The sequence below is a fragment of the Protopterus annectens genome, chromosome 6.part0, assembly GCF_019279795.1.
Source record: "Protopterus annectens isolate FY-2018-M chromosome 6.part0, PAN1.0, whole genome shotgun sequence".
Classification (NCBI taxonomy): domain Eukaryota; kingdom Metazoa; phylum Chordata; order Ceratodontiformes; family Protopteridae; genus Protopterus; species Protopterus annectens.
The window spans coordinates 917,529,798-917,549,259 of NC_056737.1; the positions used below are offsets into that span (position 1 = coordinate 917,529,798).

The 19,462-nt window shown below is 38.1% G+C and overlaps 1 protein-coding gene across 1 annotated transcript in view; it reads left to right on the plus strand.

Moving 5' to 3' along the window:
• The window catches only part of EML1 (EMAP like 1), a 1,110,860-nt gene that overhangs the window by 410,521 nt on the left and 680,877 nt on the right, over positions 1-19,462 (plus strand). The window contains exon 2 of the mRNA XM_044073595.1: positions 5,539-5,721. Within this exon, the coding sequence (XP_043929530.1) occupies positions 5,539-5,721 (183 nt within the window). The remainder of the gene's footprint in view (positions 1-5,538; positions 5,722-19,462) is intronic.

Consider the following 19,462-nt stretch of genomic DNA (forward strand, 5'->3'; position numbering starts at 1 on the left):
GTAAGATCAAGTTTGGCCCTATACAATAAGAAATGTTTTGATGAGTTTTGTGCATCTTGTATTATGTGATGGTCAAATCTCAGTTTTACATTTCTTCTGACCCTTTTTGATAGACATGTTTAGGAGTAAATAAGATTAGTTTTAGTCTTCTTTGGATCAAGGAGAAGCTGAACCTTATTTAGACACATTTTAACAGATGAGAAAGATTGCTGGTCCTACATGAGGTTTCAGCTGTGCAGATGAGAAGCCATTTGCATACTGAACTGTGGTGGCATGTTTTGTGGCAGAGGAAAAAATCATTTATGAAGAGATTGAAGAACAGTGGCCCAATAAATGATCTTTGGTAGACCCCTAAAGATAACGGGTAAAAAGGGTGAGTAAGCTATCCATTTCACTGCTTGGCAGTTAGCTCTGAAACAAAAGAAAAGTCAAGGAGGAGATGCCTAGTGCAGAGATCTTTAAAACTAGTTAGGGGTGTGACATGGTGTTGAATGCATTTCATCGGTCAAGAAAGAGACAGGACTCAAATGTACCAGAAGTCCTACCACTATATGAATGTATTAGTAAAGCTGAGTAGGGCAGTAGTTGTACAATGGTTTGGAGAGAAGCCATGCTGTGAGTGAGAATGTTGTTGGAGGTTAGGTATTTTAGGAGTTAAGTGAATTCATTTCTCAGTAATTTTGGATAGTGGAGAGAGGATTTCTATGGTCTTATAATTAAAAAGGTTCGATTTTGACCCTTATGAATTGGTAAAAGTGTTTTTCCACAGTTCAGAAGTGTAGTTTTCTGTAATGAAATTAAATGATTTATTATCAGAATGGAAACTGGGTAGGCTATGCAAACAGATAATCTGGAGCTACTATGGTGGATTTTAATTTACGGAGTTTCCAACTTAAAAAGAAATACACACATTTTGATGAGAGCTGTTTGGTGGTAATGTAATTTGGGTGTTGATGTATCTGTTGTCATTATGTAATGATTCAGCAGAATGAGTGAAGTGTTAGTTAAACTGGTCAGCAACAGTGCTTCTGGATGGAGTTAAGCTACTTTTGTCCTGGATGGAGAAGATTGTTTATTGATGACCAGAATTGCTTGGGTCATATATTTTTATTCTGAGAAAGAGGTGTAGTAAGATATATTATCAGATCTAATGTGTTGTTTTTTTTCTTCCTAAGGTGGCTATAATATTGTAATTTGTTTCTGTTTTATTTTGTGACGAGGCTTTCCAAGCCTTAATACTCATCTTTCATAAGTTGATTAGTTTTGGTAGATGGCCATGGTGCAGGGTTTGCTGTAATTTTTGTATTTCTAAGTTGAACATGAGTGCTAATGATATTCAGAAAGACTATTAAAATCTGAGACTGCAGTATTTAGTGCATCCAGAGTGTGTTAGAGTATTTTTTAATGTTCTCTGGTTGGAACTTAGTGAAATGTCTAACTGGTTTATAATGGTGTGTTTTTAAGGGAGTGGTGTATCTGATTGTAAATATAGACAGATGGTCACTCATAGTGTCTTGGCCACTTATGAGCAAGAGCTTTGGATAGTCAACAAAAGAATTAAATCAAGGGTACAAGTAACAGAATGTATAACTCACTATGATCGAGTGAGGAGATTAGCTATATGGGAGTATGCAGAGCTCAGCCACTATGTCACCATGTTCAGGGCAGTCAGCTGGGGTAGTAAGGTCACCCCATCAGGATGCTTTCTGGATACTTCCCATTTTGGAGGTACCCAGTTCAGCCAATTGGAAGATGCGTCAGGGCAGACCCAGTTTACATTACAGAGACTGTCATTCATTTTGGTTGGGGAAAAACCCATGGATCCCCCAGGATGAAATGGAGATGGTTGCTAAGGATAAGAAGGTCTGCTCTACCTTGATGAGCATGGCACCACCTGCAACAATTACCAGAACAAACCGTGCAGATGAGTTGAGTTACCTCCCTTAGACTCTCACAGCAGTTCATCATGGCATGAGTAAAATAAAACATACTAAACATTTCAGCAAGACTTAATTTTTTTTTAACAATGATAGTGTTATTTGTTGGAGTCATATTTTTGTCTTTTTGTGAATAATATCATTACATCTCTAAACTACTGTCCTAATTTGCTGCTAATTGACAATTTTGCTTGGTGTTTTGCTGCTGGCAGTATTGCAAAATAGACTGATTTATTTTGCATGGTTGAGTGACTACCTAAAATCAAAAACCTTCTTTGTTTTAATGTTCGCAAATTTTTAGTATACTTTCAAATCTAGCATGTTCGTTTTATACAAAGTAGCACAAAACCTAATGTGTAACTGACACAAGGAAGGTTCTGTGTTGGAGTTCACCTTTGTATGTCAATTGGAAACAAATTGCATTGATGGTAATTTAAGTCACATTTGTGAAATAATATCAAAAACCTTGCACTGTTTTACATCTGGGATTAGAATATCAATATGGATTACTTTAACATTAGAATTATAAATTGTAGGTCTCTGCTTTCTTTCACATGTTTTGCTAAACCTGAATTTTTTAAACCTTGCTAATCCTAATCAGTTGAATTTCCATCTCAAAAGGTAATTCTGCATGTAATCTCAGGTTACACATGCACTGGTCAGTGCCAGATTTGAACTTCTACTTGAGGTTAAGAAAAACAATAACTCACTATTAGGAAGTTTACTGCTCTCAAAATATTTTTGTATCAAATTATACATCTGGGTTGTGTCCCAGAAGGTCCTGACAACCTTGTAGACAGGTTTTGTAACGATTCTTTTGTAACGTTTGATCTTTATGGTGGTATACTGAGATGTTGTAATCCTGTGATCAGATCCAGAATGTAGTGCATAGTAATACATGCCTGAAAATAGCATTTACCCCATGACTTTTAATTTTGATTTAACTTAAATGTGTCCTGCACAACTGACTTTCATTAGCATGTTCCCTTTTGTGCCACTCAATCACTCTTTCCTTAATTTCTTCTTTCCTACCTTTGCCTTCTTTGTCTTGGAGAAATACTTCCTGGAATATGCTGTTGAAGGAAAAAAAATAAAAAGTACTCCACTTCACCCCCCACCCCCATTTATACTGAACCGTTATCTAATCACTACCAAACAGTCAAGGAAGTGTCTGCGTCACTGGTCTCGTGTCCGTGGTACATTTTCTTCTACAGTATTTATTTCCCAAAAACATCTTCCAAATACTGGACAGTTTGTCAGACGTTCATTGCGGTTTCATTCCTCAGCTTCAGATTTTGCTGTTGGCGCTATTCTTAAGATGGATGACACATTGGTAATTGAATATGTTGGATTTTGTACAGGTTTCTTAAATACTCCATACATGTTTTACTAACTCGTAATACCTTTATTTGTGGATGACTGACTGGTGTGTGTAATATTGAAACATTTCTTATCAAATATTTTCTACTGTGAAAATTTGTTTTGCATGCTGCATATACTGTCATAACTCTCAACCAATCGGGGACAAATCTCAATGGAATCTGGGACAAATCTAGGAACAATCTGGGACAAACTTAAAATAGGTCTTTGCTGGTATGTTTGTATCTTTATTAGTATAGGACATAGTTGCTTTCTCATGACAAGATTTGGATCATACACACCAAGTGGCCTTTCAATTAACAAATCCTGCTGTGGAATATCAGCCCAGTTGCTTATGTGTATTTTCATAAAATTAATGCAGTCTCCTCCTCCTCCTAATTTCATTGGTAGAGCAAAAATATCAGGTTTCTCAAAGTGCTTTGTTGTCTGACTCCTATTTTTTGAATCAGCTCTTCTTGAAAACTTCATGCTCATCCAGCCTTTTATTCATTTCAGCCTCTGATTTTTATCAGTTTTATTAGTTCATCTGAATAGTTAAAGCTTCTTTTTTTTTCCCAGCCTTTTGTTATTTTACTTTTATATATATATAAATCTTCATCTTCAGTGTTTCAGTTATTTTAAAGGCAACTGGATGCATTGGATTAGTTTTTTCTCTAAATTACTGAAAGCTATCTCCTGTGCCAAAGCTGAACCTTGATCTGCTTGTTGAACAGCTGCAAAATTCTTCCCAGCTAGCGATATTTCTTCTTTTCTGGTTAATTTTATCTTACTTTTTCCAGATGTCTTCTTTTCTGACTTCCAAGCAGTATAATTGCTGCTAACTGAATTTTACACAAATGTATAGTTTTTACTGGCTGTTTTTTTTTTTCAGTTAAGTTTTCACTCTGGGAAAGCTCTAATCAGTCAGTGTGCAGCTATCTTAGAAGTCCAAAGTCTACAGTACATTTTGAATTTGTTATGCTTTCCAATTAGAGTCTCATCTGGGGTGCCTTCTGTGTGGAGTCTGCATGTCCTCCTTGCGGTCACGTGGATTTTCCTCCATGTGCTCCTGTTTCCTCCCACATTCCAAAGACATGCAGTGTTTCCTCCCACATTCCAAAGACATGCAATAGATGGATTAGACACACTAACTTTGCCGTAAGTGCGAGTGTGTGTACGAGTGAGTGGTACAGACAAACTACTGTGGCAGGGCTAGCCACCCGGCAGTGTAAACCTTTGCTCGAGATGATTGTCATTGTAGATGTGACACCCCGACCCTATTTGCAAAATGGGAAAAAAGGTGTTTAGGATGGATGGGTGATTTAAACAGCTAGATCTCTGCCTCACAGCTCCATGGTCCAAGGTTCAGACCTGATCTCTGTTCATCGTCTGTGGAATTTGCACATTATTTCCATATCTGTGTGTGCTTTATGTGGGTACTCTGTTCACTTCCATATCCCCAAAGCATGCTTGTTAATTGTTTAATCTAACATGCACATATATATGTATGCATGTGTGTGTGTGTGTGTGTGTGTGTGTGTGTGTGTGTGTGTGTGTGTGTGTGTCTGTTTATGTATTGTGTGAATATAAATATATATATGTGTGTATATATGAGATATGTAATACTTTAATATACTCTTGCTCTAGTGGCTTTTGCAATGGCTGAAAAGGCTGATGAGCACTTGCCTGGTTAACAGATTTTTTTTTTCTATTTATAAAGCAATCAAAGTAGGTTACAAAAAAAAAAAATCTTTGTACTGGCATACGGTTGATCGCTATACCCCAGCCTACCTTACCTGTATTGGAGACCTTCAGAAGCACATTTACAGCTTGCAGAAGATTAAACAGTAGGAAGGAAGGAAGGATGCAGTTTGCAGTTACTATTGTGATGTTTTAAAGCCCCGATTGTCATGTTGTCTGGGTCAAAATAAAATGTACAATGAAGAAAAAGAGGATTGTTCATTGTACAAATGTGTCTGTTTATGCATGATGCAAATACTAAATCAGAGTTCTGCCTCTTGATAATGAACAAGCATCGATATCTGTTTCTAGAATTCTCAGTTCAGAGTTGTTGATTCTTTTTCTGCCACTGCGTCTGATGTGCTATTTCAAAAAACAAAAAAAAAAAGTTTGTCAGATGTATAGTGAATGCTGAATACATTGCCCATTTTTAGATGCTGTGATATTTCTAAAAGCTACAGCATGCTGACTTGCTTTCCCGCCTTCCTCTCTCCATTTACAGATGACAGTGCCTCTGCTGCAAGTAGTATGGAGGTTACCGATCGCATTGCATCACTGGAGCAGCGAGTCCAGCTGCAGGAAGATGAGATACAGCTCCTCAAGTCAGCACTGGCGGATGTTGTTCGACGTTTAAACATTTCAGAAGAACAGTATGCCTTGCTGAACCGAAAAGGACCAACCAAAGGTAAACTGGCACTGAAAACTCAGTGGCACAGCTGGTGTATGCAAAGCTATGTAGATGGCATCTTGAAGTCAAAACTGAACCAAATGTTATATTTTTCAGACGTTTTTAAATTGTACATTAAATAAAGGAAGAAAGAAATCTTAATTACAGTAAGAATAATTTCTGAGGTTAGTTGGTGTGAAAGTCGCACCTCTTGAAATCCTATTTTCTATTTGTTGACCATTTTTGATTTCTCTGTGACTCCCAATGTTAATATATTACTAATGCTATGATTGACGTGATCTATTGTGCCTTCTAGCATTAGTAAACAAAATGCTTTTGCAAGTATTTTGTTAAATATTCTTAAATTTCATGTTTTTATGCATCCAGAAAGCTTTACCCTAGAATGAATTATTACAAATGTACATGTCTTTGCTGCGGCAGGCATGTAGATAGAAGTGCAGGGGACCAGATCAATACATTCCTATGTAGATGAAGTTTTCAAAGTTTGTTCTACCAGCAGAGTGTATTCTGGGGCTTATTTTCTGTAAATAGTAGCTTATTTTTACCACTGCTCTCTTGTGCTTACCTACCATATGGAAACACTTGCACGTGCTTAATTAAAAAATGTGAAACTTTGTACTAAAACTGTATGAACAAGGCACATTTTTACTCTCAAGTCTTTGACACCTGCAGTATAGCAATTACAGTGATGTTCTCTATAGAGAAGGAAGGCTAGTTGCTGTCACAGACATCCCCTCCCACACTTGTGGAACTACTACTGAATTGCTGTCACCTAAGATTTGACATATTGTTTTGGGGGACTGAAGCCCCTCCCAAATATTTTGGGTTAAGGTAAAGTTGCACCTGTTCATTAATAATGAATGTTTGCTGAAAACTACTTTTGCTATAAGTTCATACTTGTCATTTTCTGCTGGTTCTTGAGGTTTTGGGAGTTTCAAGTTTGCTGTTTTGTGGATCTTCACTTGATACTGGTATATAAACTCCATGGCTCTAGGTTTAATAACAGCCTTCTATATTGTTTTATAAGCAGCATTTCCTGAACTTACTAATGAAAAAAATGTATTACAACTTGGTAGCTTTGCAGTTGATCAGAATTAGAACTCTGACACTGGAGCAGAAGTACAAAATAAATTCCAGATCAGTTGCTTATAGATCAGTATTTCTCCTAGAAATTCTAATGTAATTATAATCTAATTTTTGGTAGATTAAAAAAAAATGAAAATTACTTACTAGATGGGTAGTGAAAGGTTTTCCTGATCTTTCATCAGTTTTAATACTGAGGATTTCTATGCATCTCTCGTAAGGTAATGTCTTTTTTCCTACTATCTATAAATATGGCAAGCAGGCATTTGTTTGGGTATGCACAATATGGTATTTCAGTAAAATTTTTATTTTACGGAAAACTGACTTTCAAGTAAAATTAATTCTAGCTTTGCATCCTGTTTTTGTAGGCTTCTGATGTTTTATATTTCATAGCAAAAAAGTGTGACTATTCATGGAAAAGAAAAATGGGCCTTTGTGTTATGTGTTAGCTTGTAGTTATGAGCAGGATAAAAGGAATTGTGTATTGTGACTTTTTGAAAGCAGGAAGTAACATCTTGGATGCATTTTTCAGACTTGGAACTATCATGAATGATGCAATGCAGCAGATGTAAAACTGTGTAAGTAGGAATATACCCACAAATCCATCTTATGCAACGGAGTAGAAAAGGGATGGATTGCATAGTAATATAAAGATATTCTCTAATATGAATATAGGGATTATGAAGAAAATGGAATGAAGAACTAGAACGAGTTAACAGAATAGTCACAATGAGTGGATTTGGAAAGAGAAATATAGCATTGTTTTGTACAATAAAAAAAGCTTGATTTGAACAAGACTGTCTAGAAAACTAAATTCTGGGTATGATGGAGTTGGTTAGATGTGTGTAAAGGTACATAGATATTTGAATAAATATAAATAGTTGTTTGTAAATGAAATCTGATTGATGTTTTTATGCAAAATAAAGTGCCACTACTGTTTTTGATAAATGTTTTAAAATCTTTTACTTTCACCTGAGCTACTACCAGCTCAAACGGGTGGTGCCTAAGTATGCTGCTTCAGCTAAAGGGTGATGCATCAAGATACAGCACCCCCATTTTACTGTGCTGCGATTTCAGTACTGGAAAATGAATTGCAGCACCTGATGTGGAAAAACCACACTCTCAGTGATGCGACACACCTGTTAAGCCACTGGTTGGTAGCTAGATGAAACATTCTTTGCAGCCTTTATGTTAAACTAGGGGTCTGATGTTCAGCATTTTAAACTTCAGAAAATATTATGCTTACAACCATGCAAGATAGGCAGATTTGCAGTGACTACATTTCAGATTTCATCTAATGTGGTTGATAATGCAGAAGTCATTTGTTTGGTATTTGTTTAAATGTTGCACTGACTTTTGTTTAGTTCAAATTTGGCATCTTGGAAAGGGAAATACCAGGGTACTGCAAGCTAATGATCAATGTGCTAAATATTCTTGCATCTTCTAAGAGGAGGTTTTTCCCCTTAAATAACAGAACTGAGGCCAACAGGCATTTAGATTGCTGAACAGTTGAAATTTTTATAGGCTGCTAAACACTTTCCCCTAATTTTGTAATCTATAATAGTTCCTACAGGCTACAAATATGCTTTGGCAGTGCTTAGAGTTTAGGTAATGATTATGGCTTCAGGCTACATTTTTTTTTTGTCTTCCCATGCAGTCAACCATCATCACATCCCAGTGCCTCCCGTCCTTCTTTGGGTCTATGTACCCCTCCTTAACTTCCCTGGACTTAAGCCACAGGATTTGGGGTTGGCAGAGCTTAAGGGCATTATTTGATCAAACGTCATAGGCTGACATGGATTTTTTTTTTAATGACCTACCCACTGTGAGCATGCACTAGAAATGTACTAGTGTATCGCCCCATCTCTGCAGCAACTCTGCCATCCATCCCTGGCCTCTCCTTGGATTATGCCCTTCATCAGTGATTGTGAATGGAGAGCATACTGAATGACCCCCCCCCCCCTATAATTGGCATGGCCATTCTTCCTGCCAGCTCCTTAGACACACCAAGCTACTAGTTAAACCTAGGTCACCAGGGCCATAGTGAATTATTCCTCCATGCCATGGCTTTAGCAAGGGCTGCAACCTACCTTTTAGATCTTTCTTGCCAGATTTTCAGGAATGCTTGGGTAAAATCATCTTTTATTTGCATAGGGTTATCCAACATTCCACTTTCTTCTATAGTCTCTCTTTGATTTTTCTGACATTCTTACTTCAGAACAATTCTCTTTTTTTCTGGGGCCTGGTACTCATCTTTTATTTATTTTTGTTATTGTTAAAAGGTGACTCTAGGCATGTAGACTTCACATTCATTAGACTGGAAAAGGGCAGAGGATTCTAAGCTGCTTGTCTGGTGCCAGGATTTAGGTTACGAGGTTCCCAAGGAGTGTTATGACAAAAAATATGATTGCAGCCTAGTGGTGGGCCCATGTGGGAAGGAATGACCTGAAGCACTCCACCCAGAGGAAGATGTATAGAGACACGTTGGAATTTACTGTTAGAGACAAGAAAGACACTGGTCCTGAGTAGTATCTTGCCTTCCCTAGGAATGACGCCTTGGTAACGAGACAAGGTAATTGCATTTAATAGTTAGCTACATAACTGGTGCCACTCTGGGATTAGATGGTGGATAAGACTTCCTGTTTTTCCAGGTGTTGACCCTCACCTGTCATACCAGAGACTCTGTATACTTACTAATCCTTTGTTGTCCCCCTAGTGACTTTTTTTAGGCAGGGTTGCCCCCTCACCCCCACCCGCTGCATAATAGACCCAAATATCATGTGGCACTACTGAATGCTATCAATCTAAATTTGAAGGACAATGACATCACTCCCTCTATGCTAAGTTTTAGCACCTATCATGCCATTAGGACCCTTGTGTAACTGAGGTGGAAAAATCATTACCTCTCATCAAATTACCTGCAACCCTAATTTGGAGATCTAAATAACCCTTAAATTCAAATATTTTATTGCTAGCTGTAGAATCTCATCAGTATTTCCCAAACCTTAGCACATTGAAGTATTAAATATTGAACCAAGTACAGTCTTGGTAGGAAACTTCAGTTACCCAAGCATTAATTGGCACACACTTCTCAAAATAGTTTTGCTCGGTGTCTCTTAAACGTTAATACAAATGTACTGGAGCAAATCCTAAAACTACCCACTAAAGGCTGTAACTCCCTTGGCCTGGTTCTTGCCAACCTAGACTCTGCCTGTAGTCCACACTGGGGGTCTATGTTGCATGTTCGAATGCTTAATTGTTTGAACCACTAAACATCGATTGTTAGTGATCGAACAATTAAATGTTCGCACATATAAAAAAATTAATATTTAAAAAAAAAGAAAATGTAAAGGGTGTAAGCAAGCATTTCCCATTTCCTACACTGTAGTGCGGTCTTAGAGTTGGTATATTTAAGTAGTGGGGGTGTGTGGGGTGTGCAGCCCCCCACGTGGGGGGTGCCCCCCTGCTTTTACACACTTTAGTTTTTTTTTGTTTACTTTATTTTTTTTTTTTACTTTTTAAAAATATTCGAACATTTAAATGTTTGATCACTGAAGGTCAATCTTTAACGATTTGAACATTTAAGAATTCAAATATTTAACATAGACCCCCCCACACTGCATCTCTTCAGCTCAGAATAAATCTGGCCACAGATTGGTCATCATCTCTGCCAGGGCTAGTTGTACTACCCCATCAACAGATGAGGCCATCTTTCGGGAGTTGTACAGGGCAAACCTTCTTCAGCTTGTACCAGACATATATGTAAAGCCTCCAACAAGCCTATTAGACCCAGCTGAGAGGGCTGTTACATTCATCTCTTTTTACTAGCACCTAAACAGCTGCATAGAAATGTTAGTACCCATTCACTCTATTATGGTAAATTCTGGAATAAATCTCTCTGATGGAACTCCCATATAAATAATATAACAAATGAAAGAAAATAATGCAATGTTGCAAGAAATTCCAATCTCTCTACCTCAAGACTGCAATGAACTATGCTAGCAAGGAACTTAAGGGCACTATTTGAAAATGTAAAGTAGAATCTGAACTGAAGGTTTCCACAGATGAAAGTACAAATCTTACTTCAGCAATGTCCGACACCTAAGGAATAATGTCTAACAATGCACTGAACCCCTCCATAATCTCCTAGACACTGTTCCCAATGATTGTCAGTATATTAACAGACAAATTTAGTGCCAGCTTTAATCAACCTACCCACATTGTCACCTCCACTATCCCTGAAAATTTAGTTTACCCTAAAATCAACTTGGATCAAGTCTTAGAATCCGTGTCAAAGGCTAAAACCTCAGCTTGTCTACAGGGTTTGTGCAAGACGCTTGCAGAAAAGTAATTATAGAACCATTAGACTACCCAGCCTTATGCAGAGCCATATAACTCATTTATGCAGATGTATTCAACTTAACTGAACCAGAATGCACTCAATTTTTTTTCTTAAAGGCAGATCAGCCACCTAAACCTAGTAAGCTTTTTTGAAAAAAGATTACAGATGCTGCGGACTGTGGTCACTCTGTGAACTTGCTAAGGCTTTTGATTCTATTCCACATGCTAAAAGCATTGAAAATTTAGGCAAACTTAAAGTAACCCCCTAGCTACTTAACAGATCCCAGGTTGTGAAATGTGTTGGTATATCCTCTGAATGTAGAATTGTGTCAAGTGAGGTACCACAGGGATCCAAGCTGATATCCCAGTAGTTTGGTCAGCTAAGTTTGCTGATAACTGCACGCTGTGCACTATTATCCATTGATACTGAGCAGCTCTAGGAAGGTTTGGAATATGCTCATAGCTAGTGTACTAAAATGGTTTAATGCAAAAGAAGTGCAGAGTAGCACACCTCTTTCAGATAGATATGGTCACAAGAGAGCCTGGGTACTTATGTGGGCAACTTTCTCTTTAATCATGTTTCCAGCATAGTCAGGAAATCCTTCTTTGTGACCCAGTTATTCTACCACTGTGCTTCTCTTATCGGACCCATCATCGAATACAGTGCCTCCTTTGGCATCTGCAAATTGATGCTGATCATTCAACTGGAAAGATCACAAAGATTTCTAACAAAAAGAAAAACATTTAAGGTCTTAAATCATTCATGTATCCCAAAAAATCAGCACAACGCTTATACTCCTTAACTTACTGCTCCAAGGTTACCTGTGTCTAGCTTTTCAAGCAATGAAAGAGCCAATCCTATTTGACCTATTTCTTTGGTAAACCAGTGCCAGTACAAACACCTACAATAGAGACCTAAATCTATATGAAATATTACCAAGCGTCGTTGGATGGTTAGGTTCCTAACATAGCATATTCCAATCCCACCCTATAGAATAAGTTGCCTTGATGACTAGATGAGTAGGCACATATTTACATACATACAAATATTTCAAGCACGGGCATTAATGCCCTTCTAGCTTGCTAATATACCAAAACACTTGTTCCCGTAATGTGTGCAGGCTGTTTATTAAAAATATCTAAACTAGTACTTGCTTTAATGTAATTAGGTAGTCTGTTCCATGCATCAGCTACTCTGTCAGAGAACCAGTTAGTACACTTCTCATTCCTATACACTGTTCTACATAGGTTGTGTAATGATTCTCTAGTACTTTTTGATAACCCCAAACATTCCCAGAGGTAGTTGTCTCTAAATGCCCTATATACTTGAATAAGATCTCATCTTGGATATCTGTAAGAAACACTGTACAAGTTCAGATATTTTAGTCTTTCATAATTTAAATTTTCACATCCATGCATGTCCTTGGTACATTTCCACTGTACCCTTTCCAGTTTACTCATGCTTGTTTTCTTATACACCAGGCTTATATAAGTACCCGCTCAATTTAAGAGGTAAGCAGCATTTTGTGCAGAACAAGACTGATAGGATCTTAAAGTTTGAGATTCCTAGCCATATACACATTCAAGAAGACAAAATCCCTGCATTTACTTGCCTAGTAATGTTTCTATGTTCCTAGAAAGACAAAAAATATATATTTATTATTCTCGTTTCTACTTGGGGTATTTTCCTTTTATAATTTTTTTTCCTGCAATTTTTTTTGGACTTTCACCTTTTCCATTATTGCAATGACAGATTAGTCAGAGCACAAGTGCCTCTGTGAAAGGAAATTTCCTCCCCAAATGTATCGCTTGGGAAAACAAGTAACATATGAGAGACTCAAAGTCTAATAAGTAGGAAAAAGCATTAAAACATCTATCAGCACACGCTGTTCGAGTTAGACATTATAGAAGCAAAAACCTGCCCCCCCCCCCCCCCCCCCAACCAGACACACACTACTTTATTGCATTTACCACCCCATAGTCTAACTATAAATAGACACAAGCCATATAAGCATGTAAATCCCAAACCTTCGTGTCAGGCCAGTGCAGTTGCTGCAGCTCTTGAAAAAAATGTCAGTACAAAACATCTGTGTTAAATGTATGATGTTCAGTTGATACCTTTGATTCAGACAAAAAAGTTTAATAATTTTCAATTTAATTTTAGACCTGTATGTCCTCCTTGTCTAGCAATCCTTGCCACTTACACCTAGAGTTCCTCCATCCCTTTCATACCTGACACACTGTAACAGGCCAACAATGGTCTTGCTTAGAGGGCTCAAGGAAAGCAGTCAGGTGCGCCATCTCTTGGAGACTGGTCATCCATGTTAATTTTTTCCTAAACTACACCACACTTTCTTTTGCTGGACCCTTGTACATTATTCTCAACCCCCCCCCCCCCCGGTAGTAATCCCATCACTGGGCCAGTGTATATGTTAGTTTCTAAAGTCTCAATGCTCATTTTGTACGAGTTGGTTTTGTTATTTCTGGCTCTGAGTGTTTTCTAGCTATCTATTTTATTAAATCAAGTGCTACCAGAGGTGCGAAGTGCCATTGCTTGTAGCTGGGATTTTGGGGCCAAAGTTGATGTCAGGTCTGACGTGCCTAGCACTAGTTTTTTTTTTCTTTTTTTTGGTGCTGAGTTTCTTGGTGCCAAGTCAGCTGTTGATGCCTCAGTGTTGTGCAAGTCCTCAATGTTGGCATCACCTTTAAAGTTGGAGAAGCCTGTTTCTAAGCCCTCCCTACTTTAAGCTGTTGTGCAACAGATTATAAAGCCCCAATTTCTTCTGCAGTCCCCCACTGCAATGCTGCCATACAAGAGGAAGTACCTAGATTCCGTCCCCCACTGTAGATGTTGACAAAGAGGAGGATTCTTACTCTTTTGCATCTGCCTTGATGATCCCGGATTCTGGGGCTGTCTAGACTTGAATTTTCAGGTAGAGGATGGCCCACTGTCCCTTTACCCTCCCTACAAAGAAGTTGCTATAATCCTGTCAGCCTCTAACAGCTGTCCTGGCTGGTCACTCCATTGATGAATATCCTTAGAGACACCAGCAAAACACTTTGGGAAAACCTTGATATAGTAACCACTGCCACTTAGGATAGCTGCATCCTGTGATCCACAAGTAAGTGTTGATTCTTGAGACTTCCAAGACAGACACCCTGGTTTCAGGAGCTGCTATCAGTGAGACTCTGGCTCTGCAAAACCCAGATGTCCATAGGCCAAATAAGGAGAACAAAGCAATGGTCAGACAAAGAAGTAGGTTTATGCATCCTCTATTTTAGTTTAGTGGGTGCTAAACTATCATACATGGTGAAATCTGAACAAAATATCTCTGAAATGCCCCAGACAGGTGAGCAGCTGCTGAGCAGGACAATCAAGGACAAGATTGTCCTCCGTTCTTTAGCTCTGACCAGCTTCATGATGTGCATTTGTACAAGGCTGTAAGATCCAGCACTTTGATACAGTAACATATATTGCTTTGCTTAACAGTTTTTTTTTTTTTTTTTTTTTTTTTCCTGAGGATACTTCTTGTCTGCACATTTGTCCACAGGGCAGGTTATATCTTGCAATTATGGAGAATGCAGGCAAAACCATCCATGTTGTGAGCATTAACTTCCAGCTGTCTTAATGGCCTTTTTTCTGAGATGCAGAAGGAGTCAGTAGCAAGTGTGTTTCATGTGTTGCACCCAGCAGAATAAGAGAAGCAGTCTAGGAGGCAACCCAGCAATTCTGCAAGTTTCAGAAAGGCCACTGACCTAAAGGCAAGGGGTTTTGCAACCTTCAGGGAGTTGCAGATCACCTGTATGTGTGGAGAGCAGCAGCAGCTCTTGAGACTCTGCCCAACTGGTCTGTCTCTCGAGGAAGTTGAGGCTATCTGTTCTTCCACCTGTCTATGTGGGATTCCGTCACCATGGACAGATGAATCAGGACTCTGGTATCCACAGGGCATAAAATAATATTCTAGACTTGACCAGTTTTACCATCTCTTTGCTTGGCCAGCATCCCACCTGGTCTCAGACAAACTTACAAGAAGGCAGTCCATCAGCTCCTCCAAAGAGACATTCAAGAGATCCCACAAGGCAATAAATGGCAAGACATTATTTCCCTTCCTCTTTCATGCCAAAAGAAATTGAGGATCTTTGGTCATTTTCTGTGCTTAAGTGGCATAAACACATTTGCTTTGTGATGGTGCACTCATTCCTTCCTTGTTTCCAGGAGGAAACCGCTTACAGTGGACGTCTAGGATTCCTTTCTCCACATCAAGATCTTGTATCATTCCAGAAGGTATCTTCACTTTGGGTGGCAGTCAGACATTTATTCATTTACTATTATTTATTTCACATTTGTTTATCAGGAGTGTCTGACTGGGCCAGAGGCCCATTTTCAGCGGTGGCCCAGGGCGAAAAGCTCCACATGCAATATATCAGACAAAACAACAAGAATTTTCACAAGATAAATTGTGTGATAGTATAGTTAAAAATTACACCACCATCAGAGTACAAAGTTATACAAGTTATACAAAAAAAATTACAAGACCATCAGAGTGCAACGTTATGCATAGTTATGAAAGTATGATACTGATGCACAATATGTTGAAATAAGATACTATAGTTTTAATACTGACATATATTGAACCTTTCCAATTAGACTCACCAGCCACCACAATGTTTGCCAAACTCCCCTTAACAACCCAGCAGATGTTGCAAGGGTCCAGGATATTATCATATTAAGATTGGATGCTAGAGGCTCCTATTGTTCAGGCTTTTGCTGGCATCTGATCATGTTTTTTCATTAACTTGGTGTTAAGCTGATTCTTGCAAAATCACAGCTACCTCCTTCCCATCTGCTTCATAGGTAAGTACTAGGCTAGCTGCTTTTGCAGGCCATTTTAAGCCTAGCCAGTTTCCTTTTTGGTGGTTGGATTAACTTATCCCATTTGATGTTAGATTGGCCTTACCCATCACATGGTCGATTAATTTTAACTGGGATCATACCATAGATAATTTGGGAGACCAGCTTTTATTTCTATTCACAGTACAGAAGACAGTCCTGGGGTAAGTTTCCCATCCACAGATTCAACAGGTACTTGAAGATGGACAAGGATGAACTTTGTTTTATGTTGATGTCTAATCAGTTTCAGAGCAGTGGTATCCTCTAAGAAATATTCCTGTCCCTCCAAACTGTACTGTTGATGTGGAAGAGGAGGTTTAGAGCTCTACATAGTGTATTTTTGATGCCATTTGACTTGCTGTTGGGCAGCAAGTCCATCAGTATATGGATGGAGGATGTCTTGTATGCCAGACACAAGTCACATCTTAGTCTGTAGGATACTGAGTGTAATGAGAGGGCTTTGAGTCAGTCCGCAGTGGACATGTTGCTTAGGTCTTGTATCCTTTCAGTAAGGTATCTCTGTGGGCATTACAGTTGTTATAGGTGTCTCTACAGATGCATGTCAGAGGGTGTTGCACTCTGATTGGCATAATGAGGGCGGAGTAAAGGGGGGCAGTGACATCCCTAGATTTACACACAATCCCTTTATTTATAAGCTGTGCAATATAGAAGGACTTCCTTATGACAGTTGACACACACTGGTTGAAAGTAAGATACTGGGTCAACTCTTAGGGGTATATTGTCAATGTGGTAGTTCATATGCTTCCTGCTAGCCAAAGCTATGTGGAGAAAATATTTCACATTGAGAAGGGTACTGTCCCTACAAGCCAAGATTTTCCTTGTCAGTAGTCTCTTTGATGCCGTATGCCAGGTGTCATACAAGGGAGCAGTAGTGGGAATTGCAGGTGTAGTACTGATACATTGCTGATCCTGTGTCTCATCAAATGCAGATATCTAAGGTTGGTGCGATTTACCTTTTATTAATGGATTAAAGGTAATTACTTTTTATTACCACTCCCAGGGTGGCAGTCGCCACAGATGTCTGCCCTAGGGTGGGAAGTACTGCAGTTGTCAAATGTTTTAGTATGTCTGGGCATCTTTTGAGTCTGCCCATCATATGAACATTTTAGAGATGAATGCAGTCCTATCCCTCTCTGACTTTCAGGACCCCCTTGTCAAGGGATGACAGCCATGCACTTCAAGAATATAGAGGTGGTCTAGTGTAGCGGCAGGTGGGAGGAACTTTACCTAATATGTAGAAAAGCTATGAAGTTATGGGAATGGGCTAGAGGTCAATTTCCTGGTGAACAAACTTATTTGTTTACTGATGCCCACCAACTGGTTTATCATCCCTTTAGTGGTTTATATGTTGCAAGAGAAGGGGAGCAAGTCTTGCATTGATTTTATTTACCAGCTATGTACTTCCTCACAGCTATATCAGGAGGGTTGTCCCAGTGGCACATTTCTATAAATGATCCCTTGGTTTCCTTTTTTTTTCAAAATTTCCTCTGATAAGGTGTGTCCAGAAAATGAAACTCATTTTCATGGCCCTATTTTACATTTGGCAGACTTAGTTCCCACATCAACCTCTTCACTTTTTGGAGAAGACCATCTGGCTCTATCCATCCAAGAGAATTATAGTGCAAGAACAGTTCTGGCCTAAAATTAATGTCCAGGGACTGACATGGTTTTATAAATCTTGACAGAAACTTATATGTAACCTGACTGGAAATTAAATTCTCTCTCTCTCGGCGAACACCATTAAGAATTTTTTTATTAACAAAGGGAGAGAGTTAGGTTTAAGATTAAAGATTAACTATATTTAATTCGATATTTAATTCAATTATTTAACATTTGTCATTATGTTGAGGATAATTGAAGAGATTAGCTGTTAATACCTTTTATTAAAAGTTGCATCAAATCTATCTGGAGTGCGAGCCTTATATACTTTGATGCGAGTTTGCTGCCTCAACTTTCTCTATAGAAAGTTGGGCTCTAGCTTTAAGATAAATTGTTCAGGGATTATATTTGTATAAACAACAGACCAATATTGGTCAATTTCCACAAAATGTATATGGGTTTATAGGTGCATAAATGTCTTTTAGAAGTGTGATAGAAAGCATTAAAGATGCATTCTGTCTATAATGAATGTCATTATACTTGGTTTATGAAATATTAGATCCGTTATTCAATTTCAGTAGGACTAGCAATTTATAAGAAACTGATGCCCATATGATGTGCCTTGTTTGCATTTTTAATTCAAATAATAATGTGAAGTATGAAATGATTTGAGCTTATGCTGCTCATTAAGAAGTACTGCAGATTTTTTTTCAGATTGTAGTTGAGTCTAATTTAGACATTTATGTTTGCGGATTTTTTTTTATCTAATTATGTTTTATCTAAGAGGCTTTTATAACTAGCTAATCATTTTAGAGTAGATTTAAATTGTAATTTTGAGTGGGGCATTGCAGAGAAAGGTTATATCAGTGTAACAATCTGATCTGTAATCTTTGTCCTGCAAGAGATTTGGATTTAGTCTCCAATTTGTCAATGTCCCTGGGTTATTTTGACCACAATTTTTAAGTACATCAACAAATGTTCTAAGAAGGACCAAGGTTTAGTGCCATAAGGCATGTGGAATCTTGCAGTCTGTCAGAAAGAAGTCAATTCTTGACCATGTTCTATGGAACAATGAAAATGTAAAATTGTTACCCTCTGGGTAAAAGACTTGATATGAGCTGAATAAATTATAGCTCTGGATTATTTCCTTTACTACATCTACATCTTTATTCTTAACCAATTGTAGTAATTCCATGCGTGTCTAAGGTGCAGTCTAAATTCAGATTTACGTCACCATCTATTTTGATTGCATAATTGTCGAGGCCCTAATGAAACCTGTCAAAGATAAAGAAAATAAATCCTGATTTATCCTGACAGGGTGCATATACTCATACCAGAACCAGAAGACGTGCTATAAATGCACATCCACATTCCATTGGTATAAACATGTCTTGAGGATTATTTTTTTAAATGATTAATTTGTAAATGGAGATATTTCTTCACCAGTATTGCCATACCACAACTATTATTTGCCTGAGAAAAAATAAGGTGGACTCAAGTATTTTATATGCATCAAATTCTAAGGCAAACGTATGGGTTTCTTGAATAAAATGTATTAGTTTCTATGTTGTATAGTAGACATTACAAGGTCCGTGTGTAAATTCCATGAATAAATTAATTCCACGATGACATCTACAGAATCATTAATTCAAAATGAAATATGCTTGCGGACTTTTTCCATTTATGACTGTTTTTAGATACTGGTTGTTCTGTCTTTCAGCTTTTCCTGGTTAGGGGTCGCCACAGTGAAACTCCGGTCCGCTAATGATTGGCAGTTGATTTTTACGTACCGAGTTGCCAGCT